The following is a 19,205-nucleotide window of genomic DNA, read 5'->3' as shown; positions in this document are numbered from 1 at the left end:
AATTCACAGGTGATGTGGGCTGAATGGAACCCAGACGGAGGCTGAGCTCTGGTTTGTCTGATGAGTTGTGGTCTCTTCTTCCCTCCCTGTGCCTAGGCCACGTGCTGTATGCTGACATCAAGATGGAGAATGGGAAGTCCAAGGGGTGCGGTGTGGTTAAGTTTGAGTCGCCAGAGGTGGCTGAGAGAGCCTGCCGGATGATGAATGGGATGAAGCTGAGTGGCCGAGAGATTGACGTTCGAATCGATAGAAATGCTTAAGCGGTTGCCTTTTTTAAACATCGAAACCAGACCTCTGAATTTGTATTTTTTCTTGTTAACCATTTTAATTTGTTGGCTGGATGTATAAAGATGTTTAAAAAATTCAGTTGCTTTTTGGGGTAATTTGAATTACTTTTTTAATGACTGGGGTTCCATTTGACTGTTTGCATTGAGATTGCAATGTGCGCAATTTTTTTTGTAGTTGTGGCATCTTGTTGACATCAAATATGACTTTGATAATAAATACCAGTTCCTGAAAGCTGCTTGCTTTTTTGTGTGTGTTGTGGGGCCACCACCTGAGGGTTGGGGGCAAGGAACCACTCATATCCTTTCTGCCCTCTGAGCTGCGAGCAGGTGCCTTATCCCTATTCATGCCTGGCTGTGTGCCCTGCTGCGTTAGGAACGAACTTGAAGGAATCTGAATCCTGAGTGGACTTGAATCCCATGTGCTGGTGATGGAGCACTAGACTGTTAGCTCTCTGAAAGCCGTCCCGTCTCTGTTCTGTGCAGTGTCTGTGAGGGTCCGTTTCCCTTTGGGCTTTTGTCTTAGTCTACTCTGGCTGCTATAACAAAAATACTGTAAGCTGGGTGGTTTATAAACTATAGAAACTGATTTCTTACAGCCTGGAAGCTGGGAAGGCCAAGGTCAAGATGGGCTGCTTTTATAAGGTCTTTAGAAGACCTAACTGACTGAAATTGGGCATTGGGAATTTGGGGGGTGTGGGAGAACAAATACTCCATCCATAGCAGCTTTTCTTTGGTAAAACCATGCAGAGTGTGAGTTTCTGAGCACGTTTAGTTCTGTAGGGGTTCGGGCTGAACTTGGTACCTGGGCTCTGTCAGAACTGGGTGCCCCCCTGCCCCTGACCGCCACCACCACTAAAATGTGACCTCATACGTAGGTCCACCTGGGGTAGGCAGTTGTTTGCAGCCAGTCACAGTGTTGGATGTGTCCTGCCTGTCTCCCTCTCCACCGTGGCTGGCAGCTGATGGGGATCTGATCACAGGGACTCAAACCCTGAAGTCTTGCAGGGTACTAGTTTTTCTTGCCGCCTCTTCCCTGCCACACTTCTTTCGTTCCTGGTCCTTATCCCTGAGGGCTGAGAACATGAAGGAGAGAGTTGACCCCAAAGACCCCCAAGTGATTGATCATGCTCTACTGTGTGCCAGTTGGGAGAGAAAGAAAAGCAGCAGTGACCACTTTAAAGGGGCTCTGTGGTTCACGTACATCGTCAGGCGTGAGCCTTGGCATTTCTTTTTATTTATTGGAGAGAGAAGAACATCGATTTTGTTGTTCCATTTATTTATGCATGCATTCGTGTTTCTTGGATGTGCCCTGACTGGGGGGTTGAACCTGCAACTTTGGTGTACCAGGACGATGCTCTAACCAGCTGAGCTACCCAGCCAAGGCAGCTTGGGGAGTTCTGTGGCCTTCGAGCTGGGATCCAGGATTCCTGGGTTGGTGGGTGGTTGGGCCGGTGAGTTGTCCTGGATCCACGCACCTGCCGAGCTTACCGTCCTCGAGGGAATGGCTGGCCTTCTAGAGGGTCTGCAGAGGAGGAAAGGCAACCTTCCAGTGGCTCTTCTCATAAGCAGATAGCAAGCAGCTCCCAGGGAAGTGGGGTTTTCTCCAACCTGCCCAGAACATCTACATACCCAGGAAGGCAACGTCATCGTACACCTCTGTTTCCCTGGTGGAGAGCACAGTTGGGTCAGCAAAAGTCACTCCTGGGCGGCCCATTAGCCCGCCCCGCACCCCCCAAGATCATAGCAGCACTCACAGGGGCAGCAGCGCTATTCTGGGCACGTAGCCGTCTGCAAAAAGAGCAGGGATAGGTGAGCTCTTGATCTGTCAGTGCAGGGCCTGCCTCCCCAGGGCTGCTGGCCCAGCTCACTCACACTTGCCCTTGGTGTCCCGGCAGAGCATCTCCTCCTCGTTGGTGAACTCGATCACCTCCAGGATCTCCCCGCGTCGGATGCCCAGGTGCTTGCCACCCCCACGGCGTGTCTTGGCATTGGGGTCGATCATCATCCTTGTCTGAATCACGATCTCCCCCTCAAACTGGGGAGAGACATGTTAGAGCTGTGGCTGTGCAGCCTCCCCCCACCCATCGCCGCGTCCCCGGGGCCTTGGTCAGTGGGACAGAGCCCAGCCCTCCCAGGGCTCTTGCTCAGCTTGGTGTCCGCACCTTGAACTTCTTCCGGAACTCCCTCTCAGCTTTCTCCGCCTTCCGCATCTGCTTCAGGACCTTAGGGTCCACAGGTAGCAACTCCTGTGGCTGGAGAGCCGTCTGCTTCCTGAGCCTCCCAAGGAGTTGGATACTTATGAGCAAGACATATTCCTTAGGGGTCCCCTTCCACTGCTGTCCCAGAGTTTACCCCCTCCCTGCTTTACCCTGTGGTACCTGAGCTCAGGGTCATGTGGTGGCCTCTTAGGGGGTTGCTGGATGGGTCGCACATCATCTGGGGGGCAGGCAGAGCACTGATGAGGGCAGGGGCCGTCAGCCTGGCCTATCTTGACCCTGGCGGCTTGATCTTAGGGAGCCTTCCGTCCGTTCTCTGGGCATCCCCGCATTCTGGCCACGTCCCCTCCCAACCCCGGGCCTACCTCTCCCCAGGCCCTTGTCCTGGATTGTGAGTTCTAGTGGGTGCCGTTTTTCCTAACTCCGGCCACAGGCTAGGCATGGCAGACGCTGTTCACCACTTTAAGTCATTTCCACCCTCACAGCTACCTTATTCATGACAGTAGGCAATCCTGTCATTCCTAACTTGCTCAGGAGGAAATAAAGGCTCAGAGGCAAAGGAGCCTGCCCAAGTTCACCCAGGTGGTAAGTCTGGAGAGGCAGGGTTTATGTGAGTGCTTCAGAGGCCGCTTCATGCCTAGTGCCTCGAGCAGGCTGGGTAATGAGATTTGGGTCAAAAATGAAGCAGAAGCATTTTCTGGAGGTAAATGAAGTCAGCCTGTGAGGAAGTGACTGATGGGGTGGGATTCTTGGACTGGCCAGGCTGGTGATGAGACTGGACTGGTGAGGCAGGCTTCCTGGCAAGTGACCAGCCTTCCAGGCAGGAGGCTGCTGGTCATGGGGTTGGCTTACGGTGAGAGCCTCATGAACAGGTGAGTAAAAGCCCCCAGCTTTTCACTGCCATCTCTGAATGACTCCAAGCATTTTGACATTTTGCGCCAGCTGTCCCTTCCATCAAATAGCCCAGTGAGGGGTATATGCCTGTTGCTCTCAGCCCTTCAGGCACTGAGGCTGCCTCCAGCCTCAGCCTGATGCTCAAATGATGGTGCCGTCCATGGTCTCACCCAGAATACTCCCTTCAGCTGCTGCTCCCTCTCCTAGAGGCTGCCCAGGCCAGGATGGTCACCCAGCTGGGAATGGTCTTCGTGTCGGCTCCAGGGTCCCTACATACGCATTGCAGCACGGAGCACACCGCTGGGCACTCTGGTGTGGGGTGTGCCTGGTGCACCTGTGACCCAAGCTTCCTGGCAATGCGACCCTGAGCAGGCTCCGGTGTGCGGCCTGCTTGGATCCTGGGAAAAACCTGGCCCTGGCCCCCTGCTGTGCGAGCACCCTCTGGAGTGGAGCAGCTCCTCTGAGTGAGACGGAGAGGGGGAGGGCAGACTTGAAAAGGACATGCCAACAGTGAGCCCGCACTGCCGCGAGAAGGGAAAGACCAGGGAATTGCTGTCTTTGATTGGAATCTTGAGGAATGACTTGAATGCAAGGGACAGGGAGCAGAGGTGGGGATGTGCCTGGTCTGGCTGGGCCTGGGGAAGGGGGAAGTGCAGGCCATGCCTGCAAGGCTGCTGGAAGTGGAGTGTCCACGTGTCCCCAGGGATTCCCAAGAGCAGAGCCGCAGAGCGCCGGCCACAGGAGGGCCCTGCCAGGAGACTCCGTGCCGACTGCTAAAGGAGGGCTGCTGCAAGCAGCCTCTGGGGAAAGCGCGGGAGCAGCAGCCACAGTGGCAGCCACAGCGGCAGCAGACCTGGGTGGGGGGTGCTAATGGGGAGGAAGAGAGAGTACCCTGAAGACACACCTGGTGGAAGGTTCTCCCACATGAGGCCTTTCCAAAGCCAGGGAAGTACGGAAGCAGCACCCGGGCCCCTGCATGCTGGCTCTGAGCTGGGGAAAGTCACTCCTGTGGTCCTCAAGCTTCCACATCTTTAGAGTGGGCATGACGTTGCTTTGGGTAGGGGGCTTTGTAGATTCGGTGACGTGTAAAGTGCTTGTATGGAAGCCATTTCTGTTTACACTCAAGTTTGGCGAAGTCATTAACCCTGCAGCTGGGCTGGAGGTACAGGCCCGCCAGGCCAGCACCCTGCTCTCCAGACAGGAGAAAGGAGAAGGGCCCTTTGGAACCCCAGAGCCTGAGCGGGGTAGGGGGGGTCAGGACCACACCCTGCGCCCTGCCCGTGTCTTTTGTGTTCCAGGCCCAAGTCCACAGGCACCTCCAACACAACAGATCTATGAGGGGACCTGGCACCTTCCTTGTCCCAAACGCAGGGATGGCCTCACTCAGTACCCAGGAGCAAGGTTCCAAACTTGGGCCTCACCCACGCCAAGCTCACTCGCTCCCTCTCACCTCTGCATAGTGCGCTGCCAAGTCCTCTTGCCGCCTTTTACCTCAGTCTTGCCCGGTGCTCATCCTGAGCCACACCTCTGCCCTGGCTGCATCGTGCTCCCTGGCTCTTGGGTTCCGTGCTGCCCTTCAGCACACTGTCCCGCCCACCAGGAACTGGTGTGACCCCACAGAAAGGCCCTTCCTCCCTGCTTCCCCTCCTCCCGTCAGGGAGCTGGGTTGGTGACTGGCCTTATGCCAACCGTGTGGCAGAAAATGCCCTTGCAACAGATGTGGCCCGGGTGCCCAGGCCGCCTGGGTCAGACCCCCCACCAACAAACCTTTGCTCTTGGAGCTGGGACTGGAGTCTGCCCCTTCCACGTCATCGCACAGCTCGTAGATCTCCTCTGGGTCCCTGCAGGGATACCTGAAATGAGGGCCTCACTCGGCCCGTGACCCGCGCCTGTGTCCCCTCACTCCCCACACTCACCCCTGGCTATCCTTAGGCTGTGGGGCCCGGACGTGGATTCCAGCACAAGAGCGGGCCCTCCTCAGGGCTGTGGAAAGACGAGAGCGGGAGGGAGGCAGGCACAGCCAGGGAGCCTCTGCAGCCTCCTCTCAGCCCGGGGCGCCCTGACCCACCTGTGGCTGCTGCTGAGGGTCTTGGGAAGCCCTGGACATCCTTGAGGCCTGGCGGCAGTGGGGGTTTGACTGGCGGGGGTCCCAGGCTGCTGACCGGAGGCAGAGGCCGCCGCCGGGGTGGGCGGCCGGGTTTCAGGCCCAGCTTGGATGCGCCGCTGTGAGGGAGAACTGACCTCTGCTGCCTGGCGCCAAACCCGGGGCTGAGTGGGAATCGGGGGCCGGAGGCCGCGACAGCCAAGGGCAGTGAACTCTCCGAAATGGAGCCAGGCAGTGGAGGCTTTCTAGAAGGATCTCCAAAGAACTCCGCCTGCAGGGATTTCTTGAGCAGAACATTGGGCTCGGGCTGCGAGAACTTGCGGGGGGTTCCCTGACCCGCAGGTTGCGGAAACTTCCTGGGAAGTAGGCGAACCTCGGGCTCTGAGGTGGTCCTGGGGAGGCTGTCCGCCTTGGCCTGCGGGGACCTAGAGAATGCTCTGAATTCGGACTGCCGTGGTCTCTTGGGAATCACACAGACCTCGGGCTCCGAGGATGTCCTGGTGAGGTCACCGAACTCAGGCTGCAGGGGCTTCTTGGGGAGGTCACTCAGCTGAGGCAGTGGGGTCTTTTTTGGAGAGGCACTGAGGTCAGACTGTGAAAAGCTCGGGTGCGGCTCACTGGGCTCGGGCTTCCTGGGGGGCACCTGAGGCTGCTGGGGCCTTCTGGGGAGCACGCTGAACTCAGGCTGTGGGGGCTGTGGGGCGGCCTCACTGAGCTCAGGCTGCCAGACCTTCCTAGGGGATGTACTGAATTTGGGTTCTGCGGAGGGCTTGGTGGGGTTGCTGGGGTCAGGCTGTGGGGGCTTCTGGGTAAGTGCACTAGGCTCCAGCTGCAAGGCATTCTGAGGAGCCTCGCTCACCTCAGGCTGCAGGGGGTTCCTGGGGAACGCAGGGGCCTCTGGCTGTGGGAACTTCTTGCAGGCTTCACTGGACTCAGATTTGGAGGGCTTTTTGGGAAAATCAGTGAACTTGGGCTGCGGGGGCTTCTTTGGGAGATGAGTGAACTCAGGCGGTGTGGGCTTCTTGGGGAGATGAGTGGACTCGGGCTGGGGGTGCTTCTTGGGGAGATCAGTGGGCTCGGGCTGGGGGGGCTTCTTGGGGAGATCAGTGGGCTCGGGCTGAGGGGGCTTCTTGGGGAGATGAGTGAACTCGGGCTGGGGGGGCTTTTTGGAGTTCTCACTGGGCTCAGGCTGAGGAAACTTCTTGAGGAGTTTCTTGAACTCAGGCTTCGGGGATAGTTCGCCGGTCCCAGGCTGAGAGGCCTGGAACTTCGCTTGAAGGCTCCGGAAGTCCTGATGGCTCCCCTAGGGGACACAGGTAGGCAGGAACTGACCCACACAGGAGTTGGAGAGAGACCGACGTGGAGACTCAGGGACACAGTCCCAGGCGCACACCACCCCCTCTTGTTCTTTCACCCCCAGGTCTCCAGTCCCTTCTGTTCTAATTGCAAAATACATCCGGAATCCAGCTACTTCTGCCTGCCAGAGGCACCTTCTTGTTGCCTCCTCCCTGGACTCGGGCCCAGCCTCTGTCTCTGTAACATTAGCACCTTCATCACAGCCAGCGGAGGCCCGTTTACCATAAATCTCCAACTTCTTACATTGTTTTTTAAATGTGTGAGGAGTGACTTGGCTCTTTCATCACTGTCCTCCCAGGCCCTGGCACACAGTAGGTGCTTAGTAAATATTTGTTGAAATAAAGAACAGAGGGCACACAGGCAGGCGTATCCTTGGCCACATCCAGCCTGACAGTCACAGACTCGCGTCAGATGGATGCAGAGACGCTCGGACCTAGAGGCAGACGGTGCAGGGTCTCTCAGGTCGCACAGTCCCAGATGCCTGTGCGGATGGCCAGGGACACCCACCCTCAACAAAGAACTGGTGGGCAGGCCCCAGAGCACAGTCTCCGTTGGGCTCTGTGCCGTCTGCGGCATGTGGCACGCGCAGTCGGTCCCTGGTACAGTGCCAGGCATCCCGCACCATTGCTCAGACATAGGCATGTGCACAAACGAGGCCAGGCCTGCTCTGATGACAAGTTGACCAGAGGTGGCCCTGCCACAGGCCCCGCAGCCCTGGCTTCACCTGGGGTCAAGGAGGTGGAGGGAGGGAGGGGGGACGGACGGAGGGAAGGGAATGTCAGAAAGAAACGCATGGTCTTCTTTCCCATCCAGAGATAGTGAAAAAAGATTGTAACTCTGCTTTCACACTTCTGTAAAAGGCACCCTACCTCCAGTGGGTTGGAGCAAGGGCTCCCAGGTGACCCACAGGGCCAGAAGGTGGTGCCTGGGGTGACTGGCTGGGGTGGGGACAGGCAACGGGTGCCTGACCCAGTTTGTTACAGGAAACCCCTGTGCTCACCCTGGCTGTTACCAGCTTGCTGTTCATGCTCACCTGCGGGGGAAGGGGGTTGGTGTGAGCAGCCCCACCAGTCCCCCTTAGAGTCTCAGGTTCAACCTGGGCCACAGGCCCCTTGGAGCTCAGCTGTCCCAGAGGAGTGACCTGGCCACTTCCCACCTCTGGGCCTTTGTGTGGGTCATTCCTGCTTCCCAGCTGGTTTTTCTCTGCCGCTCTACTCTTGGAATATGCCCCCCATTTCCACCCGTGGCACCCCTTGCTTCCAGCCAACAGGGGCTCCCCAAGGGCTTGGGGACTCACCATAGCGACAGGCAGGGGATGGGTCACGGTGAGAGTGGGACAGCTGGGGCTTCTGCTTTCAGGAAGTGACTGGCTTCTGCTCCACAAGCCCCAGGGTAGAGAGGGCAGAGAAGGAAGGAAAGGAGGCAGAGACAACCTGAGCTTGTCCCCAGATCCTGTCCAGCACTTCTTGAGTCGCTGGTCTGCCTGCTACTTGTGTCTGCTCTTCATGCACTGGAGGTCAGCACGATCACAACAGTCGCTGGTGTCTTGGCTCTCTGCTGTCCCCTCCCCCGCCGTCCCACCACCTGCCCTGTAAACCTCTGGGCTCCAGGGAGGGCCGGGTGCCAACCCCGGAGGACCTCCTGCCAGCAGAGGCAGGTGGAGGCCCCTGCAGCCTGGGCCTCCGCGGGAGGGGCCTGCTCACTGGAGAAGAGGCCCAGCGCCTGCTCCGGGCAGGAGGCCCGGCGTCCGAGTGCGGTGGGCGCGGCCCTGTTGCTCCTTATTAACTCATCTGCCTTCCTCCTTTCGACACTTCCTTGAGGTCCACTTCTCTGCTCTGAACAGGACCTCCCTATTGCAGGGGCAGATGTCACAAGGGGCTGTGGATGGCCCACTGGGATGGCCGATTTGGGGGCGGTAGGTAGATAGCCAAGGCCTTGGCCCAGAGAGGGAGTCTGAGGAGACCCCAGGTCCCCAGGGGACAGAAGGTGGGTAGAAAACTGAAACAGCTGGGAGGCCGGCAGAGGGGGGTGACGGTAGTGAGAGGGAGACAAGCGCAGTGAGGGTGGGAGGCCCCGCCAGAGGAGGTCCCCCGGCCCGCCCCCTGGGACCGTGCAGCGCCCGGCTTCTCGGCCGGCCGGGCGCTGGGATTGCTCAAGGAAGTTAGAGAAATGAGCTCCTGGAGAGTCTTCCTGAATTGGTCGGGGTGTGGCCACCGCTAGGCACTTGCTGGGAGATTGTGACGTGCAGCTGGCTAACTGAGCAGCTCCAGTGCCTGTCAAGTCACCCCCAGTCCCCGTTGCTCAGATGCAGGTTTGCCTCCGTCCAGTGACATTCTGCGACATCCCCGTGATGCCCTTGCTGCTGGTCCAGGGGCACACCTGGAGTAGCAAGGGCACAGAAAGACCCAGCTGGGGACAGGGAAGGAGGCTCTCCTTGCCTTGAGAACTCGCATTCCCAGCAGGGGCCCTCCTCTTGTGCCCGCCCCGCCATGAAGGCCACAGCAGCGGTCGGAAATGCCTGCCTGCTCGTACGTCTGTTTTAAGAGCACAGCCTGAAGACCCTGGAACCTCAGCCCGTGCATCCCTGTCCCTGCACACAGACATGCACCCTCAGCCACAATCCCAGATGTGGGTACCCCTCTGAACTGGGGTCCTGGGAGGCCAGGGATGGTAAGGCCTGGGTCCTCGCAGGGTCTCCAGGACCAGCCACCATGGGCTGGCTGTAAACCGACTGACCCTCCCAGGGTTTTGTGAGTGAGGGAAAGAATGAAGGAAAGAACAAGGGGTGACTGGCCGAGGGCAAAACGGTCAGCTACAGGACTGAAGGAGGGACCAGTGACTCCCCCGGCTCTGGGAAGGCCGCTGGGAGTGGGCACCGCCAGTGCGGAACTCCAGAGTTTGGAGGGCCCCTCCCTGGCTGAGCCCTTGCAGGGCGTGCTCCCCAGGGGGCACATGGCCCCCCACTCCTCTTTGGGTTTCGCCCCTTTCTGGAGGCTCAAAGCTATGGACAGGGACCTGGAGCTGTGGAACTGGAAGCCTGGGGAAATGAGCTGGGTCCAGGGTCTGCCTCGGGGAGCGGAGGGTGCTGGGAGGGGTTTGTCGGGGGGAACATGTGGAACTCTGTGGTCTAGGGAGGCGAGTGCACGTGGGGAGCTGAAGCTGGTGCTCCCTGTCCCTGCGTGAGAGCGAGGCGCAGTGCACTGGCTGTCCCAACGCAGGGGGTGGGTCGCGGCTGCTGGTGCAGCCACGTGTGGTCCGAGAGCAGGAGGACTGAGCCCGGGGTGGGAGTGCCAGGGCCCGGCTCAGGAGCCTTCGCTGCCCCTCTCCCAGTCCCGGCGAGGCAGCCGAGCAAGGCACTCGCCAGCAACGGAGCGGGCGCCGGCACTGCCTGGCAGCGGACGGGCACCTGGCAGGCCTCAGCATGAAACTGCAGTCGCTGGCCCCACCTGCCCATGTGGCAGCAGTTCCACAGGGCAGGTGCTGGCCTGGATTGCGGGGGGCCTCCTCCCCTCCCTCACACTGCCACGCCTGGGCATCCTGTGCTGGGCCCCAAGGGGACTCAGCTTGTAGGCACCCTGGAGTTGGGGTGGGGCAGGGGGACCTTCCGAGGGGTCACAGGTTGGCCAGAGGGAGGGCCGGGCTGCAGGAGCCCAGAAGGCACACGGGGAGCGGGAATGCTGAGCAGGCGTTCAGACAAGGGAGGGTAGGAGCTGGCGGCGGGGGGGGGGGGGGGGGTGGTTTCAGGAGCAGGCTGTGCACCGTGGCCAGGTGGTGGTGACCCAGCTCCCTAGGCCACGGCAGCTCCCACGGGCTCCACAGGGCGGCAGGAGCTGTGGACCTTTTGCCCTCAGGGGAAGGGTGGCTGTACCCATGTAGGTGACAGGGTGGGGGTGTGTCTGTACCAGGATACTGGCTCTGGGTCTCTCTGGAAAGGTCCCGACAGTCTGGGAAGCGGCCTCACCTGGATCTGCGGGGACTGAATGCGGAACTTGAAGGGGAAGAAAAACTGGGGGGGCCGGCAAGCCCCTGGTACCCTGGAGATGGACTGGGGACCTTGGGAAGCCAGACCTCTAAATCTTGTCCCCGATATGCAGGAAAGCCTGGGGCGAGAGCCAGGTCTCCCAGGGTGTCTAGGGGCCTTGGGAATGTGGGGAAAGGGGAGAATGCCTTTGGGGCCCCACTACCTGGGTTTTCTCATCGGCAGAAACCATGCCCAGCTTCCAGGGTGGTGTGGAATCAGCAAATGACTGGGAACTGGGTCTGGCTAGAGTCAGGGTTCAGTCAGTTTACCCTCCTGGCCTCACCTCTTCTACCTGTAAGATGGGCCCCTTGCCCTGGCTGCGGTGGTTCAGTGGATTGAGTGCCGGCCTGCGAACCAAAGGGTCACTCACTGGTTGGGTTCCCAGTCAGGGCACATGCCTGGGTTGCAGGCCAGGTCCCCAGTTGGGGGTGTGCGAGGCAACCGATCACTGTGTCTCGTACACATTAATGTTTCTCTCCCTCCCCCCTCTCTAGAAGTAAATAAAATCTTAAACGGCCCCTTGACCCTGCCCCACCTTCTCTCCAGGTACTTGAACGGGTCCAGGCCGCCATGGGGCTTGGTGGCTGGAGGGATGTGAAAACCCCTCCCTCTCCCCCCAGTCCCTCTCGGGACCCGCAGGACTCCGGGGCTGAGCCTCACGACGCCCCTTTTCAATGAAGAGGCAAGGTGAGACGCAGGCAGGCCAAGCCTCCTCCCCAGGCTGCGCAGCCAGCGTTCCGAGCCTAGCTGAGAAGCGGGGAGCGCGGGGGCCCCGGGGCCCTGTCCCTTGACGGCCCATCTAGCTCCACAGCTGGTGCTGAGTAGCAGCCACCTCAGCAGGAGCCTGCACGTGCTTGCTCACAGGACGTGTGTTCCCAAGGAGGAAGAGGAGGAGACGGGAGGGGGTGGTTTGTGGGGCCCAGGGAGAGGACAGGGAGGTTCAAGATGGGGCCTCGTCGGGCGACTGGACAGGATCTTCCTTTGGAATGCTGTGGGGAGCCACCGAAGGTTATAGGAAGGGGAGGGGCACAAGCAGAGGAGAGTCGTTTACAGGGGTGTTCAGACTGGGGGGGAAGGGCAGTTGTTGCTTCAGGTGCTCCAGGAAGGGCAGAGGGCGAGGCCTGGGCCGGCCCACCACGGGGCTGGAAGCCAGCAACACTCGGGGCTCCCATACCCGGCAGGCTTGGCCCGCAAAGCTCTGGTGACGGCAGGGCTCCGCGGCAGCCTGGCCCGAGTTTGAACCCTGGCCTGAGTCTGAACCCCTGGCCCAGGCCCGACTTCCCTCCAAGAAAGGGAAGAACGGGACCAGGAAGGGGGCGGGGGAGGGCAGGGACCCACCCTCCTCCTCAGAGCTGGGGAGGGGGGCGCACGGGGGCGGGGCGGAGCAGGGCAGCCCCTCCATCCCCTCGCCCGCCTCCCTCGTGGCTTTGGGCCCTGGTGCTGCAGCTGGGCCCCTGCACTTTCTCAGGATTCCTTGCCCGTCTTCCCCGCTGACTCTCCGTTTAAACAAACTTCCTGATAGGCAGTGGGCAGTGACAGTGCTGAGCTGGAGACTGGGTCCCAGTGTTGAGAAGACAGGGAAGGTGGGATACAGGTGGACAGGGACGGGAGGCCTGCCCTCTCCCAAGCTGGGGGGGCATCCAAGACTGCTAGATCGGCCACTGTGCATCAGAGGGCAAGGGACACAGCACAGGCCAGTTCATCGCGCCTCTTTTATTGTCTCCCCACCCCATCCATTTCAGGCCCCCCTAAAATTACAAAACTACCCACACCTCATGACCTCTATGACCTCATGACCTCTGTGCGGCAGGGTTCAGAGCGGCGAGAAAACTGGACACTCCCCTTCAGAGAGCAGCAACGACATCTTGGGTGCAAGTGGGGCCGGGTCTGGGTAGGGCAGAGGAGGAGGCGCCTGAGCCTCAGTCTGTCCCTGGCCTTGGGGACCCTCTTCCTCCCCATCCCAGCGCTCCCAGGCCTTACCCGCTGGGGCCTCGGGGCGCAGCTGCCTCAGGGCGCGGCTGCCGGGGCGCCGGGGCCGCGGGGGCGATGGGGCGGTGGTCCTCCAGGTGTAGGGTCATGGCGGGCCGCGAGGCCGTGGAGAAGGTGCACTGCATGCACGAATAGCGGCCACGCGTGTGCTCCCACAAGATGCGGCTTGGGGCCGCATGCCCTGCGGGCAGGTGGGCCCCTGTCAGTCCCGGCCCCAGCCCAGAGGGCCCGTCCACCCCGAGGACGGTGGTCATGGGCAAGAGCATTTCGGACCTTTCCCCACCTCCCCATCAGCTCGCGGTGTGGAGGGTCTGGCCTGGCTGATCTGTTTCCCCCAGGTGTGTTCCCCCTGGGATTGGGGGTATTCGACTTGACATCTGTGCCCCCCATTCTCATCCCCAGAACCCCTGCAGAGCGCGAGCTTTACACTGATGAAGGCGCGGGGATGGCAATTTTTAAGGAAAAAGTCCTGTATTTCAGGGCTGGCACTGCTACCTCCTAGTATTGGGTTGGCCAAAAAGTTCGTTTTCACCAATAACTTTATTGAGCAACGTATCCACCGCTTTGTTCCACTACCTTCTGCCAGCTTTCAGGCAACTTCATAATTCCATCTTCCCAAAACATTTTATCTTTTTGAACAAAGAACTGTTCCAGGAGCCTTTTGCAGTCTTCTGGGGAACTGACATTTTTTCCACTAAGAGAATTTTGTAAAAACTGAAATAAGTGGAAACCCGAAGTTGCAACGCAGTGGATGAATTAGAGCTTCCCAGCCAACCTGTAACAATTTGTGCTTAGTCATCAAAGAAACATGCGGACTTCTGGTATCCTGATGGAAAATTGTGTATTTTCTGTTAACTAATTCTGGACGCTTTTCATCCAGTGCTGCTTTCCCTTGGTCTAGTTGAGAGCAGTATTCACTGGAATTAATCATTTGGTTTTCTGGAAGGAGCTTACAATAGAGGACTCCCTTCCGATCCCATGATATATACAATATGACCATCTTTGGATGAAGACTGGCCTTTAGTGTGGTTAGTAATGGTTCATTTCGCTTGTCCCATGATCTCATCCATTCCACATTATTAAGTATCCACTTTTCACCACCCGTCACAGTTTGTTTTAAAAACGAAACCTTTTTGTTCCGTTTAAGTAGGGAATTTTGTGTGGAGATACGGTCAAGAAGATTTTTTTCACTTATGTGGAACCCAAATATTAAACTGACTTAACATAACCACGCTGGTGCAAGTGGTTTTCAACACTTGATTTGGATAGTTTGAGTATGTCGGCTATCTCCTGCGTGGTATGACGTTAACTGTTCTCAATTACTGTCTTGATTTGATCTCTATCAACTTCAGCTGGTCTACATGACCATGGAACATCATCCAGCAAGAAATCTCCAGCACGAAACTTCAGAAGCCATTTTTGACGTGTTCAATCTGTCACAGCACCTCCATACACTGCACAAATCTGTTTTTGTGTTTCAGTCGCGTTTTTACCTTTCTTGAAATAATAAAGCATATTATGCTGAAAATGTTGCTTATTTTCTTCTATCTTCAATGTTAAAATGGCTACACAAAAATTCACCAATTTTGATAAGTTTTTTTTAAAACGCACGCTGCTATGACAGCTGTCACAATACAATCTAACAGAATTGTTTTGAATGATGTTAAAGACAACTAAGTGCTACTAGAGCCATCTTATAGGAAAAAAAGAACGAGCTTTTTGGCCAACCCAATCTCCTGAGCCCAGCAGAGTGCAGGACAGAAACCCTCAACATCCCGCCCTGGTGGTCACCTGCACGCACCTGAGGGCGCATCGGAGCCGCCCTGGGGTCTGCGAGGACTGCCACCTGCACCTGCGGTGAATGGGTGGGGTCAAGGTCAGAAATAGGCAAGGGCAGGGCCCAGCCCACCCTCCTAACAACCACTACACTCACCTTGACTCTTCTTCCACACAGCGGCACTGGAGGCTGGCAGCCCAGGTGCGGCGGCCAGGAAGGGGCGCAGGCGTGGGGGACTTAGGTCAAAGGGTGAGGGATTCAAGTAGGGCAGGAAGGGCCCAGTAGCGGCAGGGGCGGGGGTTGTGAAGGGCTCAAGAAGCGGAAACTGCAGGCTGGGCGCCGGTGCAGGGTCGGACTCGGGGGGGCGTTCGGGCGCTGCTGGCTCCTTGTCCAGGGCTGGGGGTGGCGGTGGGGCTGGGCTCTGCCCTTGCTCGGCACAAACATGCAGATGCTTGAAGAGCGAGCGATGCGTACGGAAGCGCAGGAGGCAATTCTCACACCTGGGGCAGGCAGAGAGCTAGGCTGGATCTCCTGAGAGACCAGGGAGGGACCTGTCGGGTCTCGCTACCCGGGGACCCGCCCCGAGAACGTTGTAGGGGAGCCCAAGTCCAAATCAGATTCCCCCACCTGCGGGGTAGGAGCTTGCCCCAAGCGCCCCCTTACTGCGGTCAAGACCCTTCTTGACCCCTCTGCGTGGGAGCCCTGGGAAAACGAGGATGAGGTCTCAATTTTCACTTAGGTGATCCACTTTCCCTTTAGGAAGTGGTGAGACTGGGCGGAGCCATATCCACGTGAGCCCTGCCCCTTCCGGTCCAAGGGACTTGCAGTAGTACCCTCTCCAGAGATCAGGTAAGGGCCGGGCTTGCCCAAGGTGACACCCACTTCCAGACCCAACTCCCACCGCCGCCCCCTGACTACTAAATGGAAAGGCCTGGACCCGAGGTCCTGGCTACCAAACCAAGAGCAGGAGGAGCTGCCTGGGGCCTGGTGACCAAGGACCAAAGGAGGTTGGGTGGTCAGGGTCTCACTTGAAGTAGCGATTGGGTTTGTAGTGCAGCTTGCCGTGGGCCACCAGCTCCTGCATGCTGGGGAAAGTCTCCGTGCAGCTCAGGGCCGAACAGCGGAACAGCTTGCCTGGCAGGGCGGGGGTGGAGGACAGAGGAGTGGGGTGGGGCGGCCAACGGTCGGCCTGGGAACTCTGCCTGCCTTCCACCCTAACCTGCCTCCCATCACCTACCCTGGTCCTACCTTCCAGGGACTGTGTGGGTGGGCAGTGGGTACGCAGATGCTGTGCCAAGTCACGAATGCTGGGGAAACTGAGGCAGCAGCCAGGGCTAGAGCAGGGTATCTGCTTTCCTGTAGGATGTACACAGCGGGGTCACCCATCCTTCTAGCCTCCCGCCCCGCCCCTACGCTTGCCAGGGCTCTGCCCCAGGGAGGCACATGTCAGGCTAGAATTACCCTGTGGTTTCCTACTGGGGCCTTTACCATCTGCCTCCTCCATCAGACTGCGCTGCCAGGGGGCAGGGGCTGAGTTGGCCTGGCTCAGTAAGTGGTGATTCTCTCTAGATAAACCCCACCTATGCAGATACTCTGCACTCCTCACTCCAGGCCTGTGACCCCACAGAAGGCCCCATCACAGGTCACCTGGTGGTGGGCGTCGCCTTGGAGGCCGAAGGTCCTCACTGGTCCCGGAGACTGTGCTGGCTGAGCCAAGGCTGGGTCCAGGGCCAGGCTGGTCACTGTCTGGGGCTGAGGAGGTACCTTGCTGGGCCCCTTCAAGCCCTCCACGGTCCCACACTGAGGGTGTCGCTGTCTGTTTCGGACCTGACTCCTCCCCCATGGAGAAGGAGGTGGCTGCAGCAGCCACACCCGGGGACAACACTTCCTTGCCGGCCTCACTGGAGCTGGGCTCTGCAGTGACCAGCATGTCTGGGCTAGGCCCAGAGAGTTCCTCCTCCTGGTGGAAGAAAGAGGTGGGGAGAACCCCTCTCGGGCCTGCTGGGGCCAGCCAGGAAACCCTCCATCCCCAAGGCCGTTGTGTATTCCTGGAAGAGCGAATGCCCCCCGGAGACATTAGGCAGCCCCCACCCTAAGAAGTTACCATCAAGGGAGGGCAGGGGATGAGGATGGATTGAGCTCCTGCTTCTTGTCTGCAGCCCCTGGCAAGGAGCTTGCTGGGAAGTGTTCCAAACGCACAAGGGGACATCTGTCAGGAACTGCCTATTTCAAAGCAGCATCCTCTCCTCCCCCAACTTGGGAAGATGGGAAGCCCCCTACGCGGCAGGGGCGTCGCCTTAGAGAGAGGGGGAGGGACAAAGGCCATGAAGGCGGAGCTCTGGACAGGGTAGGGCTAGGAAAATGCCAGTGGGGACGGAAGTGCCCAAGTGGACTAAGTACATACATATACTCTCTCAGGGCTAGAACTGTGCAGGCGAACTTTGAAGGCGCTGGCGGCTCGGTTGCAATAGGTCGGGGCGGAGCCCGAGCCCTGTGGGCGTGGCCCAGTCGGAGCCCGGCCCGGAAGTAGGGGGAAGGGCGCTCGCCGAGTGACTACTGGCGGCGGGGCGAGTGCCCGGATGTGGGGGCGGGGTCAGCCGGAGGGTGTGTGCGCGACAGGACCGCTCCCCGCCAGTCCCCGCTGGCTCGCCGCTCCCGTGCCCCCGGCGCCGCGCTCACCATCCTCGGCCCGGCTAGGCCTTTTGTTCCCGCAGCTCCTGCAGCTCCAGCTGAGGCTGTGGTGACTCCCTGGGCGGCCGCGGGCTCGCGCTCACGTCAGCGCCATTTTCCGCCTCCAAGCTCTCGCGAGAGCGTGGGCGGTTCTGCGCACGGCGCTCCCCGAGGGGGCGGGGCCCGAGGTCTAGGGTCTTCTTGAATCGTACAACTGCTCCCAGGTGAACGTGCAATACGCGGGCCTTGGCCATTTTAAGAGTTTGTGCCCTGAGCCCAGGCTGGTGTGGCTCAGTGTGTTGGACGTCCTCCCGCGAACCGAAAGGTCACCTGTTTTTTTCCCCCAGGTCAGGGGACATGCGTGAGTAGGGGGCCAGGCTCCCCAGTAGGGGGCGTGCGGTGGCAACCGATCTTGCATATTGATGTTTCCCTCTTTTTTTCCCTCAAAGTAATAAAATCTAAAAAAAACAAAAAAAAAAATCCTTGCGCTGAGATCTGGGATTAAAATCTATCCTGGCCTGTGCATTCGCCTGCAAAATGGGCATCTTCGTCCCCTTCGGTTCCGTCACCAGCCCTGGAAAGGCGATTCTTCTTTATAGAAGAGGTGATGTTCACTGGGCAGCCTCTTTGGAAGGAAATTGGCAATGGTCATCAAAATTTTCAGCGCGCTTAGTTCTGAAATTGGGAGTGGGTCTTTTGTAATAGCTAAGGGTGGGAAGCAAGCTCTCAGGAGAGGTGTGTTTCCAGGAGGATGTTACTGGGTGTCCCAGTGTGGAATGAGTCACCTATCCAACCTGCTGTGTGCTAGGTTCTGCGAGCTCAAGAGATGAACAGTACCGACAAACATCCCTGCCCCCAAAGGCCACTTGCATTTTAAAATGGGGAAACAAGACAACAACAAATGCAGAAAATGGTTTTAGTTTTTATTAAGTGCTACAAAGGGGAAAAAAAAAACCAACCCAGAAGGACCTGATAGTGCTGGGTCAGGGAAACCTCTCTGTGAGGTGACTTCTGAGCTGTTGCCTGATAGGAAGGCATGAGCCAATGCACGATGAGGGGAGCAGAGCGCTCTGGAAAGAGTGGGTAGGTAGCTGGTGTGAATGTCCTGAGGTGGGAAGGGACAGGTTTGTCTTTTTCAAGGAACGGCGAGATCAGGATGCCAGAGCAGAGGCAGGGTGTGGAGGTCAGAAAGTGAAGATGGTGCAGGGAGGGTCTTGCAGGGCCTTGTGAACTATGGAGAGAGGACTGTGGTTTCATATTCTAGACACAGATGAATTTTCAGCAGAGGGAGGTACGCCATCTGATCCCTGGCAGTCCTTTGGAAAATGGGCTATTGGGGGACAATGAAGTGGATCTTTGATATCAGAGCTCTATAATACATTATTTAACCATTCAAGAGGTGTCTGTTGAGTTCTAGGCAAGGGTAGACTATGTGCAATGTACACTTACGTATACAGCTGTAATTCCACTTGTGTACATGTGATGTATGTATGGGCTTTTATATTCGGAGAGTACCATTAGAAGGAGACATTTAAAAATTGAGGAGGGGAAAAAGGACTTTTTATAACAGGGTACAGCCAGGGCCCCCCAAAGGGGGGATTTGTAATGGGGTCCAGAACTTGGGGTGTCCAAGAAAAATACAATATATCCTTCCACCCACCCCACAAGGTGGGCCGCCATGAAGGAGGGGAGACAAGGAGCAGGGCCATTGAGTTACTTGGCAGATCAATAACAGGCCAGCTTCATACCTGATGGAGCAGGGCCATTGGGAGTCATTTTGCACATCAATAACAGCTGGATAGCTTCATTCCTCATATGCAAAGATGGTCACTTCGCATATCAGCAAGGTTAACCAGGAGGGTTGGCATACTTTTAACCCAGGATGCAATGG

The 19,205-nt window shown here is 58.2% G+C and overlaps 3 protein-coding genes across 8 annotated transcripts in view; 1 reads left to right on the top strand and 2 right to left on the bottom strand.

The window, feature by feature from the left end:
* Nucleotides 1–513, top strand: part of HNRNPM (heterogeneous nuclear ribonucleoprotein M) — a 40,398-nt gene extending 39,885 nt beyond the window's left edge. For all 6 annotated transcript variants that reach the window (XM_054583321.1, XM_054583320.1, XM_054583317.1 and 3 more), the window contains one exon: nucleotides 97–513. In XM_054583321.1, the coding sequence (XP_054439296.1) occupies nucleotides 97–260 (164 nt within the window). In that variant the 3' untranslated portion in view covers nucleotides 261–513. The remainder of the gene's footprint in view (nucleotides 1–96) is intronic.
* Nucleotides 514–1,603: 1,090 nt separating this feature from the next.
* PRAM1 (PML-RARA regulated adaptor molecule 1) lies at nucleotides 1,604–11,068 on the bottom strand. Its single transcript, XM_054583347.1, is given in 13 exon segments — nucleotides 1,604–1,809; nucleotides 1,917–1,951; nucleotides 2,042–2,075; nucleotides 2,160–2,322; nucleotides 2,450–2,558; nucleotides 2,666–2,723; nucleotides 5,165–5,238; nucleotides 5,314–5,380; nucleotides 5,466–6,806; nucleotides 6,809–6,908; nucleotides 7,858–7,890; nucleotides 10,819–10,845; nucleotides 11,042–11,068. Coding segments are annotated over 13 exon segments (2,106 nt in total). The 3' UTR covers nucleotides 1,604–1,771.
* A 1,623-nt stretch (nucleotides 11,069–12,691) lies between these two features.
* On the bottom strand, nucleotides 12,692–17,442 carry ZNF414 (zinc finger protein 414). Its single transcript, XM_054583324.1, has 8 exons — nucleotides 17,324–17,442; nucleotides 16,292–16,604; nucleotides 15,893–16,000; nucleotides 15,673–15,778; nucleotides 14,801–15,144; nucleotides 14,669–14,719; nucleotides 12,869–13,048; nucleotides 12,692–12,765 (listed from the first exon to the last, which is right to left on the bottom strand). Exons 1-8 carry the CDS (start codon nucleotides 17,324–17,326, stop codon nucleotides 12,692–12,694), a joined length of 1,179 nt encoding a protein of 392 aa, XP_054439299.1. The 5' UTR covers nucleotides 17,327–17,442.
* Nucleotides 17,443–19,205: the final 1,763 nt, after the last annotated feature.

Source organism: Pteronotus mesoamericanus, unplaced genomic scaffold (genome assembly GCF_021234165.1).
Source record: "Pteronotus mesoamericanus isolate MK-2021 breed Mesoamerican mustached bat unplaced genomic scaffold, CSHL_Meso_final contig_730, whole genome shotgun sequence".
NCBI classification, from domain to species: Eukaryota; Metazoa; Chordata; class Mammalia; order Chiroptera; family Mormoopidae; genus Pteronotus; species Pteronotus mesoamericanus.
This window is presented reverse-complemented; position numbering and strand designations above follow the sequence as displayed.